A 27059-nucleotide genomic window follows, 5' to 3' on the forward strand; every position below is an offset into this window, starting at 1 on the left:
TTAAATCCCTTTTTCGTAGCTGCTGCCAGCCTAGCTGTTTGCCCTAACAACTTATTCAACATTTCCCTATTACGATATGACGAGATTTGTGGGAACAAGGATTCTAATATCCATCCAACCTTTACTCCTGTACTCGGTTCCTGCCACTCGTCATCTCCTGGGATGTCATCTCCTATCTGTCTTTTTGTCCCGGTTGCCTTCATTTCTAATTTGGTCTTCTTCCAATATGGGCATAATGTAGGAACCCCTATTGTGATTTTGGCAACGGGGCCATCTATTGACATATGCGTGGTCCATTTACCATCGCTCGTGACGCAAACTAAGTTCCCCAGACTCCTAATTGTCTGTGTTCTGCAATTTATGACTCCCTTATCGAGTCCTTTATTACTTTTTACCTCATCTGCAATTGTATGCTTATATCCTTGACACTCGCATCCCCATTTTAACAGATATCGTACAGGGGGAAATCCTATTTGGGCTTCCGGAGTATCACAGTCAAAGGTGGTGGTGCAACTCCAATCATGAGCCTGTTTGCCCATCGTCCTGTCAGAGGTGCCTGTCTCGACCACAGTGTTATGAGAATGATTATGTTTTCCCTTGAGTTGCACACACCATTTTACCTGTCCCAGATAGCTGTAAGTGTCGGACAGGCCGGGTCCCCATATGGAATCCCATTCAGCCTCCAACGTTCTCGTTAGAGTAACGTTTTTGCACCTTTCTTCATACGTGGTTTGTTTCCTTGATATGGTCATTCTACTACAAGGTTTTGTTGTTGCTGACGGAGGGGAAATCACACATTTGCTTATGATGCCTTTGTTTAGGTATACTGCCCAATCTGCCCATTCATAAAACCCCTTTTCCTTCTCACATTCTCCCTTTGTCAGGGGTTGAATTATTACACAAATGTCTTTTTGTACGGTATGTTGCTGGGGTACATTTTCGCAACTCCAAGTCGTAGTTGTGTTTAACTTCGGTATGTCACCGATTGGGATAATTCCCCACGGTACGGGTTCCCCAGCCGCTTGTGGAAGCGGTAAGCATGCAGTGATTGTAGATGCATTTTGTACAATACCAAAATCCTTGATTAACCCCACCACCAAGTTTTCCCTCTCATGGGAGCCTTGGGGGTAGCTACTGTTGGTTCCTAAGCAAACGTAACTTAAGAGGATTATCAGATTTTTCCACTGTCCACTCATTTTGATCTGTCCCTGGTGGTGCCTTCTTTACGTGCGAGGCGTAGACCCAAGCAGCTATACCGTCTACCTTTACCGCTGTGGGAGTAGTTAAGAGTACTGAGTAAGGTCGTTTCCACCTAGGTTCAAGGTTTCCAGTTCGATGTCGTCTTACCAGTACTGTATCTCCAACTTCAAACTGGTGTGGGACTGCAGCGTCACCTGGAGCGTAGATCTCTTTCAACTGTTCCCAAATCTCCTTCCTAACTACTTCCAGCGCCTTCAGTCGAGCTACGAGGGGAGAAGTGGGAACAATACCATCATCAAGGAGCATTGTATTCCCCAAAGTCTCGTTTATGGGTGGAGGTGACCCGTACATTATTTCGAAAGGGGTTAGTCCGCTCGGTCCAGGGGTATTCCGCGCGCGAAAAAGAGCAAGGGAGAGAAAGGCTGTCCAATCACCCCCACCGGTCTCTGAAATTAACTTGATTAGTGTCTCTTTTATGGTTCTATTCATTCTTTCTACTTGTCCTGAACTCTGGGGCCTGTAGGCAGAATGAAGCTTCCAGTCAATCCCCAATTGCTTAGCCAGTAACTGACTTACCTGGGCGACAAATGCAGGTCCATTGTCCGACCCAATTACCTTTGGAATTCCGAATCGAGGTAAAATTTCTTCCAAAATTTTCTTGGCTACCACGTGAGCCGTCTCTTTTTTTGTCGGAAAAGCTTCTACCCATCCTGAAAAGGTATCTACAAAGACCAGCAGGTACCTATTGCCATATTTTGCAGGCTTTACCTCAGTGAAGTCTACCTCCCAGTAAGTGCCAGGGCGGTCTCCCCGTAGCCTCGTCCCTTTGGGACTCTTACTGGACCCGGCATTTGTTATTGCACAGGCTTGGCAGTCACGGGCCACTTTCTCCGCCAATCTCCGCAGTCCTGGTATCTTATTCCGTGACTTCTTTACCAGTGCAATCATTTTTTCCGACCCCAGGTGGGTCAGTTGATGTATGCGGGTAATATAGGCTATGCCCTCTTCTTCAGAGAGAGTGGTTCCTTCCGCCGCTTCTGACCTCTTTATTTGAATAGAATCTCTGGTATTTGCCAATAGAATCATGGATCCTTGTGCCGCTTCCTTGGCATGTTTGTCAGCCATCTGGTTTCCTTTTGCTACAAGGTCTGAGCCTTTCTGGTGTCCTGGGCAGTGCATAATAGATACCTTCTTTGGAAGGTGGATTGCTTCCAGAAGGCTTAATATCTCTTCTTTATTTTTGATGTCTTTTCCTGCCGAGGTTAATAGCCCCCTTTGGCGATAGATGGCGCCATGCACAAGTGCTGTTGCAAAGGCATATCGACTGTCCGTGTAGATGTTGATACACAATCCCTCTGCCAGTCTTAGGGCCTGTATTAGGGCTATTAGTTCGGCTTTTTGCGCCGAAGTTCCTTCGGGTAGGGCACTTGCCCAGACGACTCTCTTCCCGTCTACCACTGCTGCCCCAGCCTTTCGTTTACCTTCCACAAGGTAGCTACTCCCATCTGTGAACCATGCCTGCACCCCTGGCATAGGTTGATCCATCAGGTCCGCCCGGACACCAGTTTCCTCTGCCAGAACGTCCTCACAATCATGGATGGGGGAATCTCCCATCTCAGGTAACAGGGTGGCTGGATTCAAGACAGCTGGTGGTGCAAATACAATTCGTTCTGTCAAAAGCAAACTTTGATAGTGGGTCATCCGGGCATTTGTCATCCATCAGTCTGGGGGTTGCCGGACAATGCTCTCCAAGGCGTGGGGGGCTACAATAGACAGTTACTGACCAAATGTTAACTTATCTGAGTCCTTTACCAGCAAAGCAGCAGCGGCAATGGCCTTTAAACATGAAGGCCAGCCGCTTGCAACAGGGTCTAATTTTTTTGATAGATAGGCCACTGGACGCTTCCAGGGTCCCAAGGTTTGGGTCAGCACCCCCCGGGCAACCCCATTCCTTTCATCGACGAATAAAGTGAATGGTTTGGTTAAATCAGGTAATGCTAAGGCAGGGGCCTGCAGCAGGGCCTTCTTTAGGCTTTCAAAAGCTTTCTGGTGCTCTGCAGTCCAAATGAACTCTCCTTTTTCTTTTGTGAGCGGGTACAAAGGGGCAGCTAAAGTGGCAAACCCCGGTATCCAAAGTCGACAGTATCCTGCCGTCCCCAGGAATTCCCTCACCTGACGTGGTGTGGTTGGGGTAGGTATCTGCAGTATGGTCTGTTTCCGGGCCTCAGTGAGCCACCTCTGCCCGTCTTTTAGGGTATAACCTAAATATATTACCTCTTTCTGGCATATCTGAGCCTTTTTCCCTGAGGCTCGATATCCCAGCTTAGCCAGTTCGGTTAGAAGCTCCTCAGTCCCCTTTTTGCAGCTTAGTTGATCCGGGGCTGCCAGCAACAGATCATCCACATACTGTAATAAGGTCACTTGGGGATTCTTCGTCCGGAATGCTGCAAGGTCTCGGTGTAGGGCCTCATCGAAGAGCGTGGGGGAATTCTTGAATCCTTGGGGTAATCTCGTCCAGGTGAGCTGCCCTACCCGGCCGCTATCTGGGTCACACCATTCGAAAGCAAACAGTGGTTGACTGTGTGGGTGTAGGCAGAGGCAAAAGAACGCGTCCTTCAGGTCCAGCACGGTGTACCATACTCGTCCTTCTGGAAGAGAGCTCAGAAGGTTATAGGGATTTGGTACCGTGGGGTGCATGTCCTGAATTCTTTTGTTTACCTCTCGCAAGTCCTGAACCGGACGGTAATCGTTTGTCCCTGGTTTCTTCACTAGCAACAGAGGGGTGTTCCACGGGGATTTGCACGGAACTAGGATCCCTTGTTGTATTAGCCTCTCTATATGTGGCCGCATTCCCTTTAAGGCGTCTCTCCTCAGAGGGTACTGTCGTATCGCTGTGGGGGTAGCTCCAGATTTTAACTCAATGACGATTGGAGGGACCTGCCTTGCCATCCCCAGCCCTCCTGTCTCTGCCCATGCTTGGGGATAACGGGTTAGACAGGTGTGTATGTCTTTTGACGGTTCCCCCTTCTTCTGATAGATTCTATATTCTTCCCCCAAATGAAGCGATAGTGTAAAAGTCCCGGGTGTTTTGTCGTCCCAAGTCAGTTCGGGCCCAGTCGAGGAAAACTTAATCTGGGCCTTCAATTTTGTTAGTAAGTCTCTCCCCAACAAAGGGGTTGGGCACTCAGGAATAATTAGGAACGAGTGGGATACCTGGTTCCTCCCCAGGTCTATTGTTCTGGCAGTCGTCCAAGGATACATCTTTTTCCCAGTGGCCCCAATTACCATAGTTCGTTCATTTTTGACTTTTCCCATGAGTTCTTTTAATACAGAGTATTCGGCTCCTGTGTCGATCAAAAAGTCCACAGGAGTCCCCTCCACTCTTAAGGTTACCCTAGGCTCGGGGAGGGGAGCCGAGCCCCGTCTCCCCTAGTCTTCGTTTTCTTCTAGGGCCATGATTTTTAGCCCCTTTCTCTTAGGGCACTCTCGTGTCCAATGTCCTTTTTCCTTGCAAAATGCACACTGGTCTTTTTCCAAACCGATTCGCCCTTTTCCCCCTCCGGATCTCCTGGGTCCTTGTCTTCTATTGTCGCCCAGGTAACCTGCCTGCGGTTTCCCAGCTCCCTGACGTCTCCCTTCTGCCATAACGGCAGTCAAAATTCTGGTCAGATTCTTATCTTTTTGTTTCTGCCTTTTCTTCTCCATCTCCTCCCTCTCATTTCTCTCCCTCTCCTGCTTCTCTTCCTCCGTTTCTCTCTTGTGATATACTTTCTCGGCCTCTTTAACCACATCCGGAGGGTATAATCTTGTAACCCCTCGATGTGTTGTAATTTTCTTTTTGTATCCGAGGCCGATTGTCCAATGAAGGACATGATAGCAGATGCCCTCTGTCCCTCTGACGTTGGGTCAAAGGGAGTGTATATTCGATAGGCTTCCATAAGCCGTTCGAGAAATACAGAGGGGGGCTCGTTCGACCCTTGCATAATTTCTCTTACCTTTGCCAAATTTGTGGGTTTCCTTGCCGCCCCTCTAAGTCCCGCTACCAGAGCCCAGCAGTAGATGGACAGCCGTTCCCTACCTGCTGTAGTATTATAGTCCCATTGTGGTTGCGTTATGGGGAACAGCTCATCGACTTCCGCAGCCGTCAGCGCCGGTTGCCCAGCGGGTTCACGAACTGTCTTTCTTGCCTCTGTGACAATCCGCTCTCTCTCCTCGGTAGTAAAAAGGGTGTTTAGAAGTTGCTGGCAATCATCCCATGTGGGCTGGTGTGAGTACATTAGTGACTCGACCAAACCTGTAAGGGCGGCAGAATTCTCCGAAAAAGAGGGGTTATTAGCTTTCCAATTATATAGATCAGACGAAGAGAAAGGCCAATATTGCAATACCTGCAACTCATTTTGATCGGCTGGAGGGGGCCCGACCGCCCGAAGGGGTAAGGCCACAGTTGAATCAGGCCCGTCTGCTGATGCCCCCCTACGACTCCGGGTGCCGGCAGACGGCCCTGCAGTAGGCGCTTGTGGAGGGGGGTGGTGGTAAGGAGGAGGTTGGTCAGGTTCTGCTGGTAGGGGCCGTTCGAGGGCCGCCGGCTCCGGTTGTGGTGTCGTTGGCCATTCGGGGGGTCCCTCTGTTTCAGGATATATATGTGTCTGCTCTTTTTCTTTCAACTTTTCATAGTCTCGGTCCCCCCCTTCTCCCTCAGTTAGCGTTAGAGTACGGGTCTCTACCTGTGATTCGATTAATCCCCGGGATGGGAGAAAAGGTCTGATCCAGATAGGGGGGTATTGAGCCAGAACCTCCCATACTGAGATATAGGGTTCCTGGTCCGGATGACCCCCTCTGATTTTCGTATAGATAATGGCGCGTACGGCCCGGATAGTGTGGATATCGAAGGTACCAGTCCGCGGCCATCCCACCTTAAACATGGGCCATTCACAATAAATTTGCCACTTTCCTCTTTTAACAATTAGTGACAAATTCTGCCCTCTGGCCTTAACTTCTGACCAGTGGTCTAAAGTCAGGGAGAGGGGGGTTGATGTCGTTTGTCCCATTATGCTCAAATAAAACTCGATGCTCCCTACCAGTAAAAAAAATGACAATAGCCGCTGTTCCTATTTCTAAGTGCCCTCTTTTTTCCCTAAACGGCAAGGACCGATACAACACTCCAGATGGCAAAAGACTCCTCCTACCCATCCACTCTCATACTCTCACTATCTTAATGGCAACGTCCGCGATAGAGACACACTTGAAACCTCCGCAACCCGTGACCACAGGTTCACTGATCCTTGGGCAATCAGACTCCGCTGATTCCCGTCCACCCTGGAGGCGTCCCTTCAGGGCTGCAGTTTGTGGTTCAGGGCACGTCTGCCCCCACAGGGACTGCCAATTTAGTGGGACTGGAACCCACGCGTGAACCTCACAACTCGAATGGGACTCTAACCCACGCAGGTAACTAGTTTGTTATGGTTTCAGTGTTTTCCCTACAACGCTCTTGACGCAATATCACTCGTATCAACCACCAAATTACTTGCAACATCCAGATGATACCCTCAATTAGGCATTCACACAAACACGACTGGTCCTCTAACACCAACACAAAACAGACGCCTAAATTAAAACCCGACAAAAATGCTTATTGACACAGAAATGGCACAAATCAGGCTTCCAGAACTTATAAAGGCACTAAAAGACACTTATAGCGACAGCAAAACTTACAAGGATACTGAGAAAGACACTAATAGCGTTTGTAATATAACTCTTATTGTTTAGCAGCATTAATTAAACCGCATTCACTCATGTGGCGCCACTCAATCTCTCACTCACACATACAATAGCTCACCTCCAAGGGGTCGTCGTTTCCTGAGGTGGTCGTCGTATCCCGGACGAGCCCCCAAATGAAAGCTGCAGGCTTTCGCTCCAAGCCCAGACGGCGATCACCCCAAGGAAGACGAGAGACCGGCTTGTTGCAAAAGCAAGAGGTGAGCTTTATTGCGGAGCTCCGGGCCGTCTCGTATCTCACGCAGGAGATAGAGGAGGCGGCCCCGAGGCTTTGCAGGTAGGGGTTTATATATGCTGGGGATGAGGGACGGAAAATTCCAACACACGCACACAACTTCCCCTTAACCCAGGTGCCCTGCTGGCAAGGTGGGGACAATGGATCCAATTTTCTGAGAAATGTTTCTCAGCCCCTGCGGTTTCTGATGCAATGGCCAGGGTTGGTTTCATCATCCTTTCTCGTGGCCTAGTCGGCCTTGCTGTGACTTAGCCTCACCGACTCCATTTTATTTCATTTTATTCTTTCAGCTGTGCCTTGGGAGCTCTGGCAGCTGCTCCAGGCCTGTTGTAACGGTGCAAGCAATATTCATCCAAAGATGTAGAGAAGCCAGGTAATGCATGTGCAGAGACACACAGGCAATGTAATGCCACCAACAGTGTTGACTCAAACCCTTCCTTTGCCAGCTACTTCCTTAGATGCTGCTTTCACCCCTGTGATCACCCAGGGCCCAATTGATTACCTTGCAGCAGCTGTTTCTGATAATTGGAAGTAGCTTGCCAGCTGCATTAACTTGTCCCTACCATCTTTATTCAAGCTGGCTGGTCCATGTCACATTTGTGCCTACAAACCCGCTGCTGAGCTGCTGTTCCCACCACGCTAAAGAAAGAGAATATGATTTCTATTTGCTGGTGAAAGCAACACAGGGAATGGGTTTGTCTGTGTTGGGTTCCCTTGGTCAAATCCCTTCCTTCGGATTCCCCGGAGTTGGGCAGAGAGGAACCTCCTGAGGTTCAACAAGGACAAGTGCAGATTTCTGTAGCTGGGAAGGAACAACCCCCTGCACCAGATCAGGCTGAGGATTGACCTGCTGGAGAGCAGCTCTGCAGAGAGAGACCTGACAGTGCTGGCTGGTAAGAATCTGAATATGAGCCAGCAGCATGCCCTCGTAGAGAAGAAGCCAATGGCAGCCTGGGGGCATCAAGCAGAGTGTGGGCAGCAGGGTGAGGGAGGTTCTGCTCCCCCTCTACTCTGCCGTGCTGAGGCCTCATCTGTAGTCCTGTGTCCAGGTCTGGGCTCCTCAGCTCCAGGGAACTTCTGGAGAGAGGCCAGTACAGGGACCACAAAATGATCAGGGAACTGGAACATCTTCCTCGTGAGGAAAGGCTGCGGGACCTGGGGCTGTTTAGGCTGGAGAAGAGGAGACTGAAGGGAGACCTTGTTAACATTTACAAGTATCTAAAGGATGGGTGTCAGGAGGTCAGGACGTCTCTTTTCTCTGTTGTGGCTAGCAACAGGACAAGGAGTAATGGGATGAAGCTGCAACACAACAAGTTCCATTGAAACAAAAGAAAAAACTCTTTTACTGAGAGGTGAGGGAGCCCTGGCCCAGGCTGCCCAGGGAGGGTGGGGAGGCTCCTTCCTTGGAGGGCTTCAAGACCCACCTGGACACGTTCCTGTGTGACCTGATCTAGGTGGGAGCTGCTTCTGCAGGGGATTGGACTGGATGATTTCTAAAGACTCCTTCCAACCCCACCATTCTCTGATTCGATTCTATGATTCTGTGAAATCTCTCAAGTCTGGTACCTGGTTCAGGCATTAAAGGTGTCCCACCTGGGAAGCCTGCTTCCCTTTTCCTTGCAGCTGGTATTTAGAACATAGACAGTTGCTTTTTGAAAGCAAAACCATCACAATAAAACCCCAAAGAAACAGCTGGGTGATTTCCCTTCCCCAGGGCTGGCCACTGGACAAGGTGCTGGTCGGCAGCACTCTCAGGGTGCAGGGCTGGGCCCAGGACAGGCCTTTTGCAGGCACCACACTTCTGGAGGCTCCTGCTAATGCAGTTCCTGGGCAGTGCTCAAGAAATGAGGGCAGTTGTCCATAATTGCTAGTTTTGGTGTCCCCCTGTCACTCGGTCTGGCTCCCTGCCCTCATCTTTCACCTTCTCCCTCTCGGTCTTTAGCCCATCACTGTTTTTTCTTTCTCTTTCTCTGTAGGACTCCTTGTCTGTATTTTCTAACCCCTCCCTGTGTGTCCTACATCCTGTTGCTGTTTTTCCTTTCCCCTCTCCTGCTCCCTGTCCTTTGCCTTTTTCTATCACCATGTTGTGATTCCTGGCCTTATTTTCCCTCTCTCCCCCACAGCCTGTCCCCACTTTCCTTTCTATTTCTGTTGCTCAGCTGGCTGGAACTTGTCTCTTCTCTCCGGGCCTCCATCCTGCTCCTCACCCCCTTTTAGCTCTTCCACTGACTCTCTCAGGCCATCCCTGTTCCACCCTCTTGAGCCTCCTTCTGCTGATCCACATCTCTCTGGTCCTTGCTCTCTCTGGATTTTGCTTTTCCTCCCCTCCCTTTCTCTGTCCTTCCCTTTTCCCTTCTGTCCTAATCCCTGTCCCAATTCTCTGGCACTCCACTCTCCTGCTGCCTTTTCTGTCTCTCTGCCCCCCTGTCACTCTCCCTGCCTGTGTCTGTGTATCACATGTCCTCCTTTTTGCCCTTCCAATCCTCTCTCTGTCCCTCTTTCCTGCTCTTTAGTGTTCTTTTTCCTCCTGCACTCCCTGTCTCCTTAAGCTCCATCCCTTTCCTGCTCTGTCCCTCTGCCCTGCTCCTCCCCCGTATTTTCCTCCTCCTCCGGGGAGGAGGCCATGGGGCTGCAGGGTCAGGCAGCAGGAAGGAGGCCCCGGGGCACGTGGGAGCTGTAGGCCTGGGGCACTGGCTACCGGCCAGCCATGTTGGCTCCTGGGCCATGTGGGAGCTGTAGCCCTGGGCAGGGGCTGCCAGCCGTCCCGGTTCATTGCTGGGCACTCTGGGAGCTGTCGCTGCCCCCTCAGCTGCCCACAGCCGTGTCGGTGCTGTGAGGCACAGGCTGTGCTGCAGCTGTGGCCTGGCTGAGGTGAGGGCTCAGGCCAGCCAGGCCCTTGGGCAGCTGTGGGGGTGTCTCCTGCCTGCTGCCCATCCAGGGCTGGTGATGGGAGCTCCAGGCTGGAGCTGGGCCTGGCTGGGGCAGCCCCTTGGTGACCCGAGAGCTGAGGAGGGGCAGGAGATGGAGACAAGGCCCCGGGCACAGGCCCCGGGTGCCCCAGCTGCCAGAGCCCCCGGAGCCACCCCAGCATTTCAGTCTGACAGCAGCAGTGTGTGGTGCTGCTCACTCTGGCAGGGCTTTCACTCCATTTCCGTTCTCCCCACAGGTGCTGCACCAGAGGTTTCGCAGGCACAGCCCGGCCGGGAGCTCGCCGTCCTGGCTGTGCCGCTGCTTTGGCAGCCGCCGCGGGGTAGGAGGGGACAAAACTCTGCCTTGCTGGCTGCAGAGGGGCAAGTTGACAGACCCAGGTAGGGACCCTGGCTGTGACGCCAACCTGATGTTCTTCAGGAGTGAAAAACACAGTGTAGTGTTGGCTGGGGATTGTTGTTGTATCTCTGGGATTGATGTGACCTTTCAGAGGCAGTTGTTGGGATTTCAGCAGACATTTCCAGTTCAGCCCATGCTGACTGCTGCCCTGAGGTGCAGCTGCTGAATATGAATATGATTTCTATTTGCTGGTGAAAGCAACACAGGGGATGTTTTTGTCTGTATTGGGTTCCCTTGGTCTAATCCCTTCCTTCGGATGCCTTCGTTTCCCTCAGTCATGTGTGTGACTGATCCCAGCAGCCCAGTGACTCTCCTGTGTGGTGTGTGGAATCCAGCTGTGCATTTGCGGAAGGGAGATGGGGGACACATGCCCTTGTAAACACGGTCATAAGAGGCATCAGGAGTTGATTTTCAGAAGTGATCTTTACAACTTTCCTGTTGTTCCTTTTGGGATCTTTTTCTCATGATCACTGTTCACGTGTATTCGACATGGCATTTGTAGTGCTGCGTCTCTTCCTAACCTTGGGGAATTTCAGTCAGCTCTGTTGGGAGTGTTTTGTTTGTGTTCCATTGACCTTGTGCAGGAAATCTCAGGTGATTTTTTTTTTCATATTACCATCTATAATTACATTTCCAACTTCTACAACAAATTAGTAGCTTCTACTCACTGTAGCAGCCATTCTGGCTCTTTTCTATGGCTCAGGAAAGGAGAGGTGAGTTACCACAATTAAAACAGTCAGAAGTGCTTGATGTATTCATAGGATGGGCTTCCTGGGGTGTTTGCACAGCCTGTTTGAGTTTGTCTCTGACTGGGACGTATAGTCTTGGAGAAAGGGGCATGGCTCAGAAATGAGCTTCCACCTGAACTCACTTGGATCATCGGTGCTGCAGAGCCCAGGTTGTGGTTTTTGGGTCAGTCCAGTTCCTGTGTGTGTGAGCCAACATCCAGACTTGACAAGGTAGTAGTGGTGAGGCACAATGCAGCTGGAGCTCTTAGCCAGGCTGGTAATTCATCTGCAGAGCCAAGTCTAAACTACCAAGGTGTAATACAGAGCACTGTGTGGAGAACTGCAAATGCCTTCCAAACCCCATGACTGAGCGGCAGTCTGAAGTACTTTTGGGTTACTGTTTGTGTGTTGGCAGTCTCCACCTGTCGTTTTGTGATTGCCTCTTCTCTCCATTTCTCTACAAAGAGGGTGTTTCTGCTGAGAGTGCCCCGGTGGTGAAGCACTCCGGGCCTGGCAAAGATCTAGCTCAATGCCGTCATGACATTCAGCTCAAAGTCAGCAGCAGCCTTGCTGTTTTCTGTCTAGTGCATCTAAATCCCCTGGCATGTCTTGTGTCAGCTTCTTGTATGAAGGTGAATTTAAAACAGGGACGCTATTTTCTTTACTTTTCCTGCTCCTGGGTGTTTAGTCAGTGTGTGTAAACCATTAGAATGAAATGCAGGGCTTCAGGAGCAGGGATTTGACCCATGGTGGAAATGAGTTTCTGGAGAGCTTTTCCTAAGGATTTCAAATACATGATTTTCCTCTCAGAGACAGAGGTGTCACAGATGCATTACCAGCCGTTGTCCTCAAGATGCACTTGTGATCCTTGTAATGTGGTCTGCTGTCCTCAGCAAGACACCCGCTTGCTCTTGGTTTCCCTTCTTCAGTTGGTAATGCACAAGACAGTAATCTCCTGTTCTGAGGGACCTTTCCTGTGCAACAGCAGTGCTTTAGTATCTGTGAAATGAGCTCATAGTTCTAGTCCAGTTCAATTCTCCTCAGTACCTGTTTGTATGACAACAACCTGTTCTATTGCAGGTCTGGTTTAGGGTGCACCCCTCTAAGTGGGATTGCAGTCAGCTGCTCTTGCCACACGTGGGTGTGTGAGGCTTTTGGGTCTGTTGCAGTTTTGTTCTCTTTCTATTCTAGTGAGTGCTTTGGGGGCGGCGGGCGCGGTGGGGCTTGTTCTTGCTGGTTTTCAAGACAGCGGCCTGATGAGTTGTTCTGGTTTTTCTTTACAGGGCTCCCGAGTCCCAGGACTTTGGGCTGAAAGCCTTTCAGCTGCACTGAATGTACCACGAGAGAGCAGTGTCTGTGCACAGAGAGATTTCCACAGTCACTGGACTCTGAGAACACAGCATTTTGATGTTCAGGCTTTAGAGTCTAGCTGCAAGTGCTTCATTTGAAGTTCTGATCCCTTGTGACGCTGTTCCCAGAATGAAAAGGAGCACTGGAATTCCCAGGAGTTCCATGGTGGAGGTGGATGATCCCAACACGAAGGGCGCGATGCTGACGAGCGACGGGAAATACGCCGTCCCAGCCAGTAATGCGTAAGTGGGGAGCTAATTGGACTGGCCAGAGAGTGAGCGAGAGGAACCATGTGTGTGTGTGAGAGAGAGACGGGCCAGCATCTGTCCTTGTGAGGGAGGCAGCAGTGTCAATGTATCTCAACCTTCCCATCTGTCGTCCGTTCCAATATGAAGACAGTGCAGTCCTGCTGTTGGTGCCCCTGGAAGTTGCTTCATCTTGTGGTGTGCCAAGAACCTGCATTTCTGACCAAGAGTTCAGTGCTGTTCCTGGGGAGTCTTTCTCTTGGAAAGCTCCTTTTGCCTCTGGTTTAAGTTTCAAAGGCTTCTTGTCAACTTTCACCACTGGCTGCTGGCTGGAGATTTCCTCTGCCTTTGATCAGATGGCACGTGTGAAACAGGCTGAAGTTGTGCTGTTGCTCTGAACTGAGCAGGTGCTGCTGTGTGCTGACAAGAGTGGCTGTTTGAGAAAGGGATTGGGAGCACTTGTGGTTTTCTGTCATAGGGCTCCTTTTGCAGAAGCTGTTACAAAGACTTCCTCCTTCTCTAAAATGTGATGACTCGGAGACTAAACTCCTCGTGAGCCTGCATTTTGCACTGACCCTCTTCCAGAGCAGAGGTGGGATTCATTCCATGCATTTCCAGCTGTCAGAAAGGGATTTGACTAGTCTGAGAGGATGACTTTTCCTTTCCCAGTCTTTAATGTTTCTCTTTCCCCACTCTCCCTCCCCCCAGGGCAGCTTAGGCTGGGAAGAAGAAGGAAAAGCCTCCCTTCTTGCCACAGGAGCCATCCTCCTCCTCCTCTTCTTCAGATGTTCCTGTTCCTGAGGAGCTGTTATGTCCCCTGTGTAAAGAGTTAATCACGGATGCAGCTGTTATTCCCTGCTGTCAAAACGGTGACTGTGATGACTGTGTTACTGCCATGTCTGTTAACTCCAAACATCACATCTGATCTTGTGAAAGCTGAAAGAGGAGATGACACAGCGACTCTGTTACCTGTTCTACTGAAAACTGAAGTACCCTCAGAACAGCAAAGGGCTCTTCTCGTGCTAAAGACAGAAACAAAAGGCAGCCAGCTCTTTTTTCCCTTGGAACGTCTCTGCTTAAATGATCTCTACAGGCAGAAGGTCGAGTATGAGAAGAGAGCATAATGGTGCAGGTGAATTCCAGATTGGATATGGAAGGCATTTGGGCTGCCCACAGCCCTTTTGTCTCCCACAAAACTGTACAGCCAGCTCTGGTGACTAACTGGGGTCTGCCACAGACAGACAGGCAGGCATTTAACCCACATGCTTTTGTAATTGATTATCATTGACTTGAACCCTAAACGTTTCCTTAGTTTGGCTCAGAGCTATTCTGATGGTTCTAATTCATCACAGGTATTAGAACAGCACTGCTGGAACCTGAGGAACATCAGTGCCCAACGTGTCATCAGACAGACATTTCTCCTGACTCTTAGGAGGCCAACAAGTCCTGCGCAAGGTAGCCCCATTGCTCGGGTGGAGAGGGTTTGTGAGGAAAGTCTGTTTGCAAACAGCTGGAAGGGAAGGAAATGTTCACTGAGGTCCCCTTAGGCAAGGCTCAATGGGCTGAGGCCCAACTGGCTTCTCCAGGCCATGATCTGTTGTTAGAGAAGCTGACAGCTCCTTACAGACAATGTGGCCAGTTCAGGTCACGCTTGTTCCACACAACTGCCTCCCTTTCCGATGGGCTGTTAACACTCAAGTGCTTTGAATGCAGCTGCTCTGGGTGACCAGTCATTCTTACCAGCCTTTAGTGGGATGTGCTCATGTATCTGTCTCTGGGTTGATTTTAGGATTGACAGCCCTTACAGGGATAGCCATCATTTCCCTCTGTGGAGGCTTTTGTTCCCGACTCTCCTGAAGTTTCATGGTGCCTTTTTCTAACAGTGTTTCTGCCTCCAGATTGTGAACAACTTCAGGAATGACACTGGCTGCAGTCAGCAGATTCAGCAGCAGCCTCAGCAGCAGCTGCCGCCGCCTCCACCTCCAGCCACACTCGTCAGACAAGTGAGAACACACAACCTGCAACCTCTTCTCCAGCCAACCCTTTCCAGCCAGCAGGATCCACCCATCATCCCACCAGCTTCTGCAGCTTCTTGGCCTGCTGCTGCTTTGCCATTGTTGGGCCCTGGTGCAGCATCTGTGGCAGCCGGGCTGCCAGGGAACCTGTCGCCTGCTTTGGCAGGGATTTGGCAAAGGAACTGATAGAATACAGAAGGGCTGAAAAGAAGCTATCCAACTGCCTGACACGTCTGTGGTGGAGAAGCAGGTTGTGTGGGGAACTCGGGAGGAGTTCCACTCCACACCTGGATCATGAGGGATGATCCAAGGTGATTGGCAGCGATAGGGGAATCTTGTGTAGGTGAGTAGCTCCAGTGTGGCAGAGGTGACAGCTGGCTGACAGTTGTAATGGGGCAGCAGTTGCTCAGGAGCAGGTGTCTCTTGACTAAATCTTCTCTGTGAAGACACCATTCACCACCTGGCAGGCGTGAGGAGGAGAGAAAGTGAAAAGGTGTAGGTGCTGGGTTTTCTGCATCTCCCTGTTCTGATAGTAACCATTACCCCAAAGCACTTTGGAGCATATCAGTGAGAGAAATGGTCTTCATCTCCTCCTTGGTCTTTCTCGTGTAAAAGCACAGAGAGACTTTCACCCAGACTGCAGACTGGTGGCTTTTGTGAGTATTGGTCAGTTTTTGTCTCCAGAATTACAAGATCAAGGTCGTTTTTAAGGAAATCTGAAACTGATGAAAGACCTTCAGAGGGGGAATGATGCTGAAGAACGTGTGTGGAATCATGTGAAAGTTCCTTAAAAGCTAAGAAAACCCTTCGCCGCCACCCCCGTGAAGAGGCAAAGGCAGCAGCCGTGACAGTCGGCCGAGATCGAGGCCACACGGCCATCGTCGTGCAAGGTCTCGGTCTCCTGGCTGTCACCGGTCGAGGTGAAGGTGACCCCTGTAGTGGTTCTGCCTGGGCCAGATTTTAGGTAGCTGAGGCGGGGGGGGGGGAGGTGTTTTAAGATTATTTTGTTTCTCATTTCCTTGTTCTTATCGTTTCTTAATAAATCCAACCTTTTTCTCCACAGGTTGAGTCTGTTTTGCCCATGACGGTGATTGCCGAGCCATCTCCCTGTCCCTGTCTCAATACACAAACCCACTCGTTATATTTCTCTCTCCCCTGTCCAGGTTAGGAGGGGCAGTGATGTTAGAACTTGGTGGGCACCTGGCACTCAGTCAGGGCTAAACCACCACCCTCAGGGAGTATGATGATCCCACCAAGCTGGGCAGGTGTGTAGATGTGCTTGAGGGCAGGAAGGCTCTTCAGAGGGCCCTGGCCAGGCTGGAGCCATGGGCCCAGGGCAATTGCGGTATGTCTGGTAATTCCCTGAGTGGAGATGCCCCTGGAGGTTACCCTCTGGAGCTGAGTGAAGGAGAACCACCTGCTGTCATTGATGTGGGTGAGTGACATCAGTCTCTATGAAATAAGTCATCAGTGACCTGGGCAGACTGAGGCAGGACAATGGGGGAAACTCATGAAGAAGTGCAATGAACATGCAGATCTAGTCTGGGCACATGTGGAAAGTTTTGCTCTAAGCAGGGCACACACTTGATGGAGCCATCCCCTGTGTGCCCAGCGCTGCCAAAAAGAATCCCTGCTTGAAAGTCACACTGGTTATTGAGTCCTGATTGGCACTTGGAACTCACAAGCTGTATGTTTGTGTTGTCAGGAGAGTTCTGTAGTACCATGCAGCTCCCTTCTTCTGCAAGAGCTGACAGGACCTGCCCACAGAGTCTCTGCTCTGTCCCAGCCTCCGTGCTGGTGTCTCAGGGAGCCACTGTGGAGCGGAGTTCTTGCACCCCAGCTGCCTCCTCCCTGCAGCCCTGCTCAGTGTTAGACTTTTCCTGACAGTGTGAACAATGCTGTGCCTCAAGCAGAAGTTCTAAATTATGGCCAGTAGTGATTCCAGAGGCCATCCCAGGGAAGGGGCAGCGATGTGGCTGTCACCAAGGGAGAGGGAGACCTTTGGGCAGTGCTGATGTCACACAGGGGCTGTTCCAGACCCCACCCGGTGTTGTGACCTCACCTGGCCGGGGGCTGTAGAGCCTCCCAGCGGGACAGCCAGAGCCAGTTGGGCTGAGCTGCCCTCGGGAGGACTCAGCTCCATCTGTAGCTACTTGCCTTTGTGCTTTCTTCAACGACTGCTTGTTTGCTGCCCACTTCTCCTCAACTTCCATTCCCTTCCAAAGGTAAGGATGAACCAAATCTGCACCTCCAGTTCGATCTCTAGGCTGAGCTCTTGCCCCTGCCTAGGCTGGCCACAGCTGTGGGAAGTGTTGCTCTGTTCTAGTTTAGATTGTGATCCAAAAAGGAGGCTACAGAGGAGGGTTTGTGCCCAAACAGGAGGGTTTGGAAGCTCGAGATGGTAGAGCAGAGCTGTGAGTTTCAGGAGCAGCTGGAAAACTGACCCTGGAAATACCTCAAGGCGTTTGTGCCACTTTTGCCTTCCTGTTTCTTTCCCTGTGTCTATTTGAACGTGCTGTCTGTGTCTCCTGCTAGATCCTGCTGAGGCTGTGTGCAATGTCTCTGCGCTTCTGCAGCGTGATCCCTTACGTCGTGCCCGGAGCGCTGGCACTGCTGGGCTGCTGGTGGCTCTGTTCCTCCCGAAAAGCGCAGGCCAGAGACCGTGAGGAACCGGCCACGGCTGCTGAGGAAGCGCTGGAGGAAGGAGGCACAGAGAAGGAATCGTGGCCCCAGATAGAAGCCTGTGTCCCTCAGGGACTCTCTTCCTCATTGGAAGAGGAATGCCCAGAGACTGAGCTTCCAGAAGTGTCAACACCACCAGTTGTGCCGAGCACCCAGGAGGATGACAAAGACAGAGACGAGCCAGCAGGATGTGCAGGGGAAAGCAGCGTCCCTGCTGCTGTTTCTGTCCCCGTGCAGAGCACAGAGTGTCCCGGCAGCGCTGCAGCCAGCCCCGCACAGGGCTCAGGCTCAGGCGCCGACGCAGAGCAGCGGCCGGCAGCAGCGCCGGCAGCGCCAGGAGCCGGGCAGAAGCCGAGCTATGCCCAGATAGCTGCTGCGCTGCCGCCATCCCCGCAGGCAGAGCCCCGGGCTGAGGCAGCGCTGCCGGGTGCCGCGCGGGATGTGCCCGCTGGGCTCTGCCCGGCTGCAGCCGCCCCAGCTGATGCCCCTCCGCAGGCGGCCGGCGCTGCTGCCCCTGAGCGGGGGCTGGCGGAGGTGGCGGCAGCGGCTGAGCACACGGCTGCCAGCAGGGATGCTGCGGGGCTGCTGGCGGCGGGCAGCCATGCGCGTGGCGCGGCAGGTAAGGGCTGTGCCGGGCTGCTGGGCACCTGGCTGGGCTGGGGCACCGACACAAACGGCTGCTGCTCCACTTGGGGCAGCGTTTGCTCAGCACTTCTTGGACTGTCTTGCCTCTGCTGCTGGGGAAAGGGTCACTGGGTTTGAGGGGCTGCTGCTGAACTCGGGCCTCCTCCTGTTGCATTCCCAGAGGTGGGCTGGTTTCTCCCCAGGCATCAAGGGTGTGTGATGGGACTTTACTCATTGCGACATCCTGGGGAACCTGATGGAGGAGCATCCCCATGGAATGCGTAGCAAGTGCTCAGTGTCACCTCTCTAGGAAAGGATCTCATTGCCTGGCCTGGTGTGTGGCAGTTGCACTGTGTGGGCTGTCTGAATGCTGACCTGTGTGCCTGTCTTGCAGGTGTAAATGGCTCTGACAAGCACTCGGAGGACACAAACGGTCCCGAGTGGCAGACAGTGACCCGAAAGAAGCGCGGCCAAAGAGGAAAATCCAAGGTGGTTGTCTGGGCAATAGAGGTGCCAAAGGTAAGCAGCCACTGTCCTGCTCGTTCCTCCTGCCCTGCTCTACAGAGACACTTTCAGCTGCCATGGGGACCCAACAGGAATGAAGAAGAGGTGCAGAGATGGAAAGAAGAGGCATGTTAGGGCTACACCCAGGGCTGGTGGTTGGAGTCCTTCTCCAGCACCTTCCACCCCGATCTGTCAGGGTGATGCTGTGAAAGCCCTCAGAAGGCTTTGAGGGTTCACAGCTCCTAAGAGCAGGGGATGAATTGCGGTGCTTTCCACTGTGCAGGAGGGTCACGCTCCAGCTGCCTGTCCAAACCCACCCTGCAAATGAGCTGCAGGAACCAGGAAGATGGGCAAAAGAAGCCCCAGGGCACAGTGGGGTTTGATGTACATTTCTCTCCTTGACTCTTGCTTTCTTGTCTTTCATCAAGGATACAGTCAGATACTTGATTGGCAAGCAAGGACAGTTTATTAACAGCTTGAGGAGAGAGTCTGGGGCCACAATTTCTCTCTCAGCGCTCCCTGATGTCGATGACTACGAAGTCTGTCACATCAAAGGTAAGAGGAATGCCTCTTTGTTCAGAGTCTAGAAAGTAGCTTGAGGGCTTTAATTAGACTAGAAATGGATTCAGTGGCTTGGCAAGGCCACGGCTTTTACCCAAGTGTTCTGCTCAGGGCTGTTCCAGCAGAGGGATGTGGCAAGTGGCCTGGACCTGGGCACGTGCAGCCTCTGTTGTAGGGCTGGGAATGCATTTGAGCAGCTTTGGCTGCTGGAGCTGAAGCAGCCCCTTTTGCAGGATCCCTTTGTGCTTGAAGCAGCAGATAGGGGATGCTTCGCAGCATCTTGTCTGGGAACGATGTTGGAGTAATTGGGGCTGAAAAGTGTCTGTCAGTGAGTTGGGTCCCTGCTGGAGGCCAAAGCCATTCCAAGTGGGGCCTGGGGCTCTGAGTTGCTCATGTTGGTTTGATATCAGGGTCTGTGTCCAATCTGTTTCAACTGAACTTGTCAGTGCAGCTCAGGAGGCTTCTGGCAGCTGGCTTGCTTCCCATGGCATGGCTGGAGGTGTCCTCAGCCTACCTGTGCTGCTGACCTTGGGTGGGATTCTTGTCTTCCAGGCCTCTCCCATGAAGTTGAAGGAGCGCTGAGCCTGATTGGCAGGAGGTTCAAACACCTGTGTCTCGACAACATCTACCCTCTGCATCCCCCTGCACCGGTGACACGTCCTTCTGTCCCTAGGACTGCAAAGTCCCAGACGCCTCAAGCGCTTGCAGCAGAGAAAAAGAAGAGGAAATAGTAGTAAATTGTAGTAAATTGTAGTAATTGTAGTAAATACACTACAAAATAAAGTCTAATGTTGCCAAAGAAAAACACGGGAAACAAAGGAAACTTGACAGAAAGTGAAGTACAGAAACTTGAGGGAAAGCCAGAGCCCCAGGCAGCTGCTGCCACCTGGACACAGGCTCTGCTGCCCAGGGGGGCCCCTAGTGCAGGGCTTTGCAGATGGCCAGGGAGCGGCCGTAGCACATGATGGGGAGAAGATAACGCTGTCCTGAAATGAAAAGGAGACTCCTCAATGTGTGGGCAGCACATCCCAAGTAGGAGATGTCCCAATTGTCCCAGTGGGAATTGGCCATAGCTTTGGGACAGCGGTGAAGGTGACGCCCAGGTCCGAGAGGGAGAGGCTGAGGAGGAAGTCCATGGGAGTGGGGAGGGAGTGGTCAAAGGCTACGGCGCTGATGACGAGGCCGTTGGCCAGGAGGGCAGCCAAGGAGATGCCCAGGCACAGCCCAAAGGGCAGCAGCTGCAGCTGCCCCGTGTCTGCCAAGGGCAGGAGCAGGAACTGGCTGATGGAGCTGCTGTTGGGCATTTCCTGTTCCTTTGAAGGAGAGACTTTTAAAACCAGCAAAGTGCAGGGAAAATAGAAGACAGACTCCTCTGAGCAAAGCCAGTCCATTCTTCAGGTAATCACTCTCCCAATGGAATGCATTTCTCTGCTGTGCTGTGCTGTGTGTTGGCTGTGAGGGGCAGGAGCTCTGCTCCCGTGCTGCTGAGGAGTCAGCTTTTCTGTGTCAGGGGTGCTCTTTTTTCGGATAGAACTCACTTTTATCACTGAAAATTGGAGGAATCTTGGCACAGGACTTGGAAAGGTTCCTCTCTCCGTGCCTTAGTGCAGTCAGGAGAGTTGCAGTGCCCATTAGTCTTTTTCCTCTCTGCCCTGTGTTTTCCCTCATGCTGCCTTGAAGATGACTTCACACACAAGTAACTCCTCAAAAAGCATCTGGGCTGTAAGTCCAGCAGGACAGTCCTGTTGCAAAGGGCATTTCTGCAGACTCTTCTCTGTCTCACCCTTGAGATGGAGCTGTCCTGGAGAAAGCAGGACACAACTCCTGCTCCAGAGAAGCAAAGGGAACAGGATCACAACAATCAGAATATCAGACCAATCGTAATGAGGCTGAGGAAGTGACCCTGACTCTGTCTGCAAGCCAAAGTGTGCTGAGTCCTGACACTCCCTGCTTTATCCTCCTCTCAGTGGCACAAATGAGGGATTTGTCTGCTCTTCAAATGAGACGAGTTTCTATGTCCCATTGCCCAGCCAGACAACCCAGAGCTGAAGATTGTTAGAACAGGATCCTTCCCTTTCAGATAGCCCCTGCTTGAATATGTGCACTGGGAAATGTCCTGGGACTGGTCTGGAGCTCTGAATGGCTTTCAGTGCTTAACAAAGACAGAATTGGCAGGTGTAGGAGGGGAATTGCTGTGTTTCCTGAGAAATCATTGAAAAGGGGAATGAAAAACAGTTCCAACACGTCTGTGTGAAAGATTCACCGAGGAGGGCAAGGGGAGAGCTTCCCAGCATGGCCATGGCAACTCAGGATGGCTGCTGCTGCCTCACAGATCTTGCCATGGGATGTGTAGGAAAGGACCAAACCAAGGCAAAGGGTGAGATCAGGTGGTTTCTGGAGGAACAGAGGTGGGAAAACAGAGAGAAAAGGGGTTGAAAGGAGCAGGTCATATGTAAACATGGGGCTGATCAGTCCACTTCTGTGGCCTTGCCTTGCAGCTGATCACCACAGCCTGTCCTGCTTTCCCAATACCTGCACATCCAAGTGCTTTCTAGGGCAAGGGAGCTCTCTGCTCTAGGTACAGATGGAGGTCCGAATGCCAGCCCATCTGAGTGGGAACCACAAGTCGTCAGGTCTAGTGTTCTCTGTTGGGGCAACTGGTGAGAGCAGTGGGGGGGGGGTGTGTGTGGTGGTTTGGCCCAACCAGCCCAGCAGCAGCACGACAGTCTCTTGCTCGGTGCCCACATCCACCCCCACCCTCGTTAGGATGGCAGAGGCCCCAGCGAAATGGCAGTAAAAAGATCACCAAGGTCGTTGTGGATGGAGACAAGGGCAGGGAGGGCTCGCTGCCAGTGACGGTCCTGAGCAAAACAGACTCCAGTGCTTGACTGAGAGAGGAGAGTAGGAACGCTTATTCTACAAGAAATACGAAGGTGGGAGCTCTCGTCATTCGTGTGCAGTCAGTCTGCTCAGCCCAGACTCAAATAAAGGCTGCCCTGGGACCCCTCTACAGCAGTAGGATGGACACCTTGTGACTGGGTTTGTGGTGCCAGCTTTGACGTGAACAAGCCATTCTTCAAAGCTGGCCATGGTCAGGGAATCAACGAATCACAGAACGGTGGGGTTGGAAGGGAGCTTTAGGGATCATCTAGTCCAACCCCCCTGCTAAAGCAGGTCCATCTCCATCAGGTCACACAGGAACGTGTCCATGTGGGTTCTGAGAGCTTCAAGGAAGGAGCCTCCACACCCTCCCAGGGCAGCCTGGGCCAGGGCTCCCTCACCCTTCCTCTAAAGCAGCTTCTCCTTCACTGAAACTACTACTGTTCCAGCCATTGTCAGCATTGGCTATTGAGTCCTGATTGGCACTTTCCTGGCTTCACAAACATCAGAGAGGATTTCTTGCTCCCCAGCTGCCTCCTCCCTGCAGCCCTGCTCAGTGTCAGACTTTCCCTGACAGTGTGAGCAGTGCTGTGCCTTTAGTAGAAGCTGAAGTTCTAAATTATTGCCAGGAATGATTCCAGAGGCCATCCCAGGGCAGGGGCAGCACTGTGGCCGTCACCAAGGGAGACAGAGAATGTTGGGCACTGCTGATGTCAGGGGCTGTTCCAGACCCCACCCGGCGTTTGTGACCTCACGTGCCCAGAGTCTATAAAGCCTCCCAGCGGGACAGCCAGAGCCAGTTGGGCTGAGCTGCCCTCGGGACAACTCGACTCCTTCCCTCGCTACTCGCCTTCCTGATCGCTTCCAGCCATTTCTCATTTGCTGCCCACTTCTCAACTCCCGTTTTCTTCCAAAGGTAAGGCTGACCTAACCTCTCAGCACAGGGAAGAGGATGTAGACCGGGATGACAGGAGAGGCTGCTCTGCACCTCCCAGTCCATTTCCAGGCTGAGCTCTTCCACCTGCAGAGCCTGGCCAAGGCTATGGGTAGTGTTGCTGTCTGGTGATTCTTCTGTTGACCACAAGATGAGGCTTTGGAAGCTAAAAGCAATGCTTTGGGCCCAAACATGAGGGTTTAGAGCACAGAGCTGGTAGAGCAGAGCTGTGAATGGAAGGAGCAGTCGGAAACCTGCTCCTAGCAATAGCTCAAGCAATTCCTGTTCCCTTGCCTGGGACTACAGCTTGGCTGCAGCTTGAGGTTTTGGTGTGGTGGTTCAGCCCTGTCTGGGTGCCAGGTGCCCACCAAGTCGCTCTATCCCTCCCCCTCCTCAGCTGGATAGGGGAGAGAGAAATAAAACAAGAGGTTTGTGAGGCAAGGTAAGGACAGGGAGATCCCTCAGCAATTAATGTCTGGGGCAAAACAGACTCAGCGTGGAGAGAAAAGGTTTGATTTATTAATGAACCATTCAAAGTGATCAGGGAGAGGAGATCTCCTCTGGAGGTCTTCAAAAGCCACCTGGACATGTTCATAGAATCATAGAATCACAGACTGGTGGGGGCTGGAAGGGACCTTTAGAGATCATCCAGTGCAACCCCACTGCTTTGACAGCCAGTGTGTGTCTGTGGGAAATGTTCCACAACCAGTGTGTGAGTGTGTGTGCAAAGGTTTTATCCTTTTTAGCCCTGCTCAGTGTCAGACTTTTCCTGACAGTGTGAGCAATGCTGTGCCTCTAGCAGAAGTTCTAAATTATGGCCAGTAGTGATTCCAGAGGCCATCCCAGGGAAGGGGCAGCGCTGTGGCAGTCACCAAGGGAGAGGGAGACCTTTGGGCAGTGCTGATGTCACACAGGGGCTGTTCCAGACCCCACCCAGCGTTGTGACCTCACCTGGCCAGGGGCTGTAGAGCCTCCCAGCGGGACAGCCAGAGCCAGTTGGGCTGAGCTGCCCTCGGGAGGACTCAGCTCCATCTGTAGCTACTTGCCTTTGTGCTTTCTTCAACGACTGCTTGTTTGCTGCCCACTTCTCCTCAACTTCCATCCACTTCCAAAGGTAAGGATGAACCAAATCTGCACCTCCAGTTCGATCTCTAGGCTGAGCTCTTGCCCCTGCCTAGGCTGGCCATGGCTGTGGGAAGTGTTGCTCTGTTCTAGTTTAGATTGTGATCTAAAAAGAAGGCTACAGAGGAGGGTTTGTGCCCAAACAGGAGGGTTTGGAAGCTCGAGATGGTAGAGCAGAGCTGTGAGTTTCAGGAGCAGCTGGAAAACTGCTCCTGGAAATACCTCAAGGCATTTGTGCCACTTTTGCCTTCCTGTTTCTTTCCCTGTGTCTATTTGAACGTGCTGTCTGTGTCTCCTGCTAGATCCTGCTGAGGCTGTGTGCAATGTCTCTGCGCTTCTGCAGCGTGATCCCATACGTCGTGCCCGGAGCGCTGGCACTGCTGGGCTGCTGGTGGCTCTATTCCTCCCGAAAAGCGCAGGCCAGAGACCGTGAGGAACCGGCCACGGCTGCTGAGGAAGCGCTGGAGGAAGGAGGCACAGAGAAGGAATCGTGGCCCCAGATAGAAGCCTGTGTCCCTCAGGGACTCTCTTCCTCATTGGAAGAGGAATGCCCAGAGACTGAGCTTCCAGAAGTGTCAACAACACCAGTTGTGCCGAGCACCCAGGAGGATGACAAAGACAGAGAAGAGCCAGCAGGATGTGCAGGGGAAAGCAGCGTCCCTGCTGCTGTTTCTGTCCCCGTGCAGAGCACAGAGTGTCCCGGCAGCGCTGCAGCCAGCCCCGCACAGGGCTCAGGCTCAGGCGCCGACGCAGAGCAGCGGCCGGCAGCAGCGCCGGCAGCGCCAGGAGCCGGGCAGAAGCCGAGCTATGCCCAGATAGCTGCTGCGCTGCCGCCATCCCCGCAGGCAGAGCCCCGGGCTGAGGCAGCGCTGCCGGGTGCCGCGCGGGATGTGCCCGCTGGGCTCTGCCCGGCTGCAGCCGCCCCAGCTGATGCCCCTCCGCAGGCGGCCGGCGCTGCTGCCCCTGAGCGGGGGCTGGCGGAGGCGGCGGCAGCGGCTGAGCACACGGCTGCCAGCAGGGATGCTGCGGGGCTGCTGGCGGCGGGCAGCCATGCGCGTGGCGCGGCAGGTAAGGGCTGTGCCGGGCTGCTGGGCACCTGGCTGGGCTGGGGCACTGACACAAACGGCTGCTGCTCCACTTGGGGCAGCGTTTGCTCAGCACTTCTTGGACTGTCTTGCCTCTGCTGCTGGGGAAAGGGTCACTGGGTTTGAGGGGCTGCTGATGAACTCGGGCCTCCTCCTGTTGCATTCCCAGAGGTGGGCTGGTTACTCCCCAGGCATCAAGGGTGTGTGATGGGACTTGACCCTTCGTGACATCCTGGGGAACCTGATGGAGGAGCATCCCCATGGAATGCGTAGCAAGTGCTCAGTGTCACCTCTCTAGGAAAGGATCTCATTGCCTGGCCTGCTGTGTGGCAGTTGCACTGTGTGGGCTGTCTGAATGCTGACCTGTGTGCCTGTCTTGCAGGTGTAAATGGCTCTGACAAGCACTCGGAGGACACAAACGGTCCCGAGTGGCAGACAGTGACCCGAAAGAAGCGCGGCCAAAGAGGAAAATCCAAGGTGGTTGTCTGGGCAATAGAGGTGCCAAAGGTAAGCAGCCACTGTCCTGCTCGTGCCTCCTGCCCTGCCCTAGAGAGACACTTTCAGCTGCCGTGGGGACCCAACAGGAATGAAGAAGAGGTGCAGAGATGGAAAGAAGAGGCATGTTAGGGCTACACCCAGGGCTGGTGGTTGGAGTCCTTCTCCAGCACCTTCCACCCTGATCTGTCAGGGTGATGCTCTGAAAGCCCTCAGAAGGCTTTGAGGGTTCACAGTCCCTGAGAGCAGGGGATGAATTGTGGTACTTTCCACTGTGCAGGAGGGTCACGGTCCTGCTGCCTGTCCAAACCCACCCTGCAAATGAGCTGCAGGAACCAGGAAGATGGGCAAAAGAAGCCCCAGGGCTCAGTGGGGTTTGATGTACATTTCTGTCCTTGACTCTTGCTTTCTTGTCTTTCATCAAGGATACAGTCAGATACTTGATTGGCAAGCAAGGACAGTTTATTAACAGCTTGAGGAGAGAGTCTGGGGCCACAATTTCTCTCTCAGCGCTCCCTGATGTCGATGACTACGAAGTCTGTCACATCAAAGGTAAGAGGAATGCCTCTTTGTTCAGAGTCTAGAAAGTAGCTTGGGGGCTTTAATGAGACTAGAAATGGATTCAGTGGCTTGGCAAGGCCACGGCTTTTACCCAAGTGTTCTGCTCAGGGCTGTTCCAGCAGAGGGATGTGGCAAGTGGCCTGGGCCTGGGCACGTGCAGCCTCTGTTGTAGGGCTGGGAATGCATTTGAGCAGCTTTGGCTGCTGGAGCTGAAGCAGCCCCTTTTGCAGGATCCCTTTGTGCTTGAAGCAGCAGATAGGGGATGCTTCTCAGCATCTTGTCTGGTATCGATGTTGGAGCAATTGGGGCTGAAAAGTGTCTGTCAGTGAGTTGGGTCCCTGCTGGAGGCCAAAGCCATTCCAAGTGGGGCCTGGGGCTCTGAGTTGCTCACGTTGGTTGGATATCAGGGTCTGTGTCCAATCTGTTCCAACTGAACTTGTCAGTGCAGCTCAGGAGGCTTCTGGCAGCTGGGTTGCTTCCCATGGCAGGGCTGGAGGTGTCCTCAGCCTACCTGTGCTGCTGACCTTGGGTGGGATTCTTGTCTTCCAGGCCTCTCCCATGAAGTTGAAGGAGCGCTGAGCCTGATTGGCAGCAGGTTCAAACACCTGTATCTCGACAACATCTACCCTCTGCATCCCCCTGCACCGGTGACACGTCCTTCTGTCCCTAGGACTGCAAAGTCCCAGACGCCTCAAGCGCTTGCAGCAGAGAAAAAGAAGAGGAAATAGTAGTAAAT

The 27059-nt window shown here is 52.6% G+C and overlaps 1 protein-coding gene across 1 annotated transcript; it reads right to left on the reverse strand.

Annotated features, from left to right (window-relative positions):
• Positions 1 to 1131: 1131 nt before the first annotated feature.
• Positions 1132 to 4533, reverse strand: LOC133629265 (uncharacterized). The gene is given in 1 exon segment (XM_062019920.1): positions 1132 to 4533. A coding segment is annotated over 1 exon segment (3384 nt). The 5' UTR covers positions 4516 to 4533.
• Positions 4534 to 27059: the final 22526 nt, after the last annotated feature.

Source organism: Colius striatus, unplaced genomic scaffold, assembly GCF_028858725.1.
Source record: "Colius striatus isolate bColStr4 unplaced genomic scaffold, bColStr4.1.hap1 scaffold_35, whole genome shotgun sequence".
In the NCBI taxonomy this organism is placed as follows: domain Eukaryota; kingdom Metazoa; phylum Chordata; class Aves; order Coliiformes; family Coliidae; genus Colius; species Colius striatus.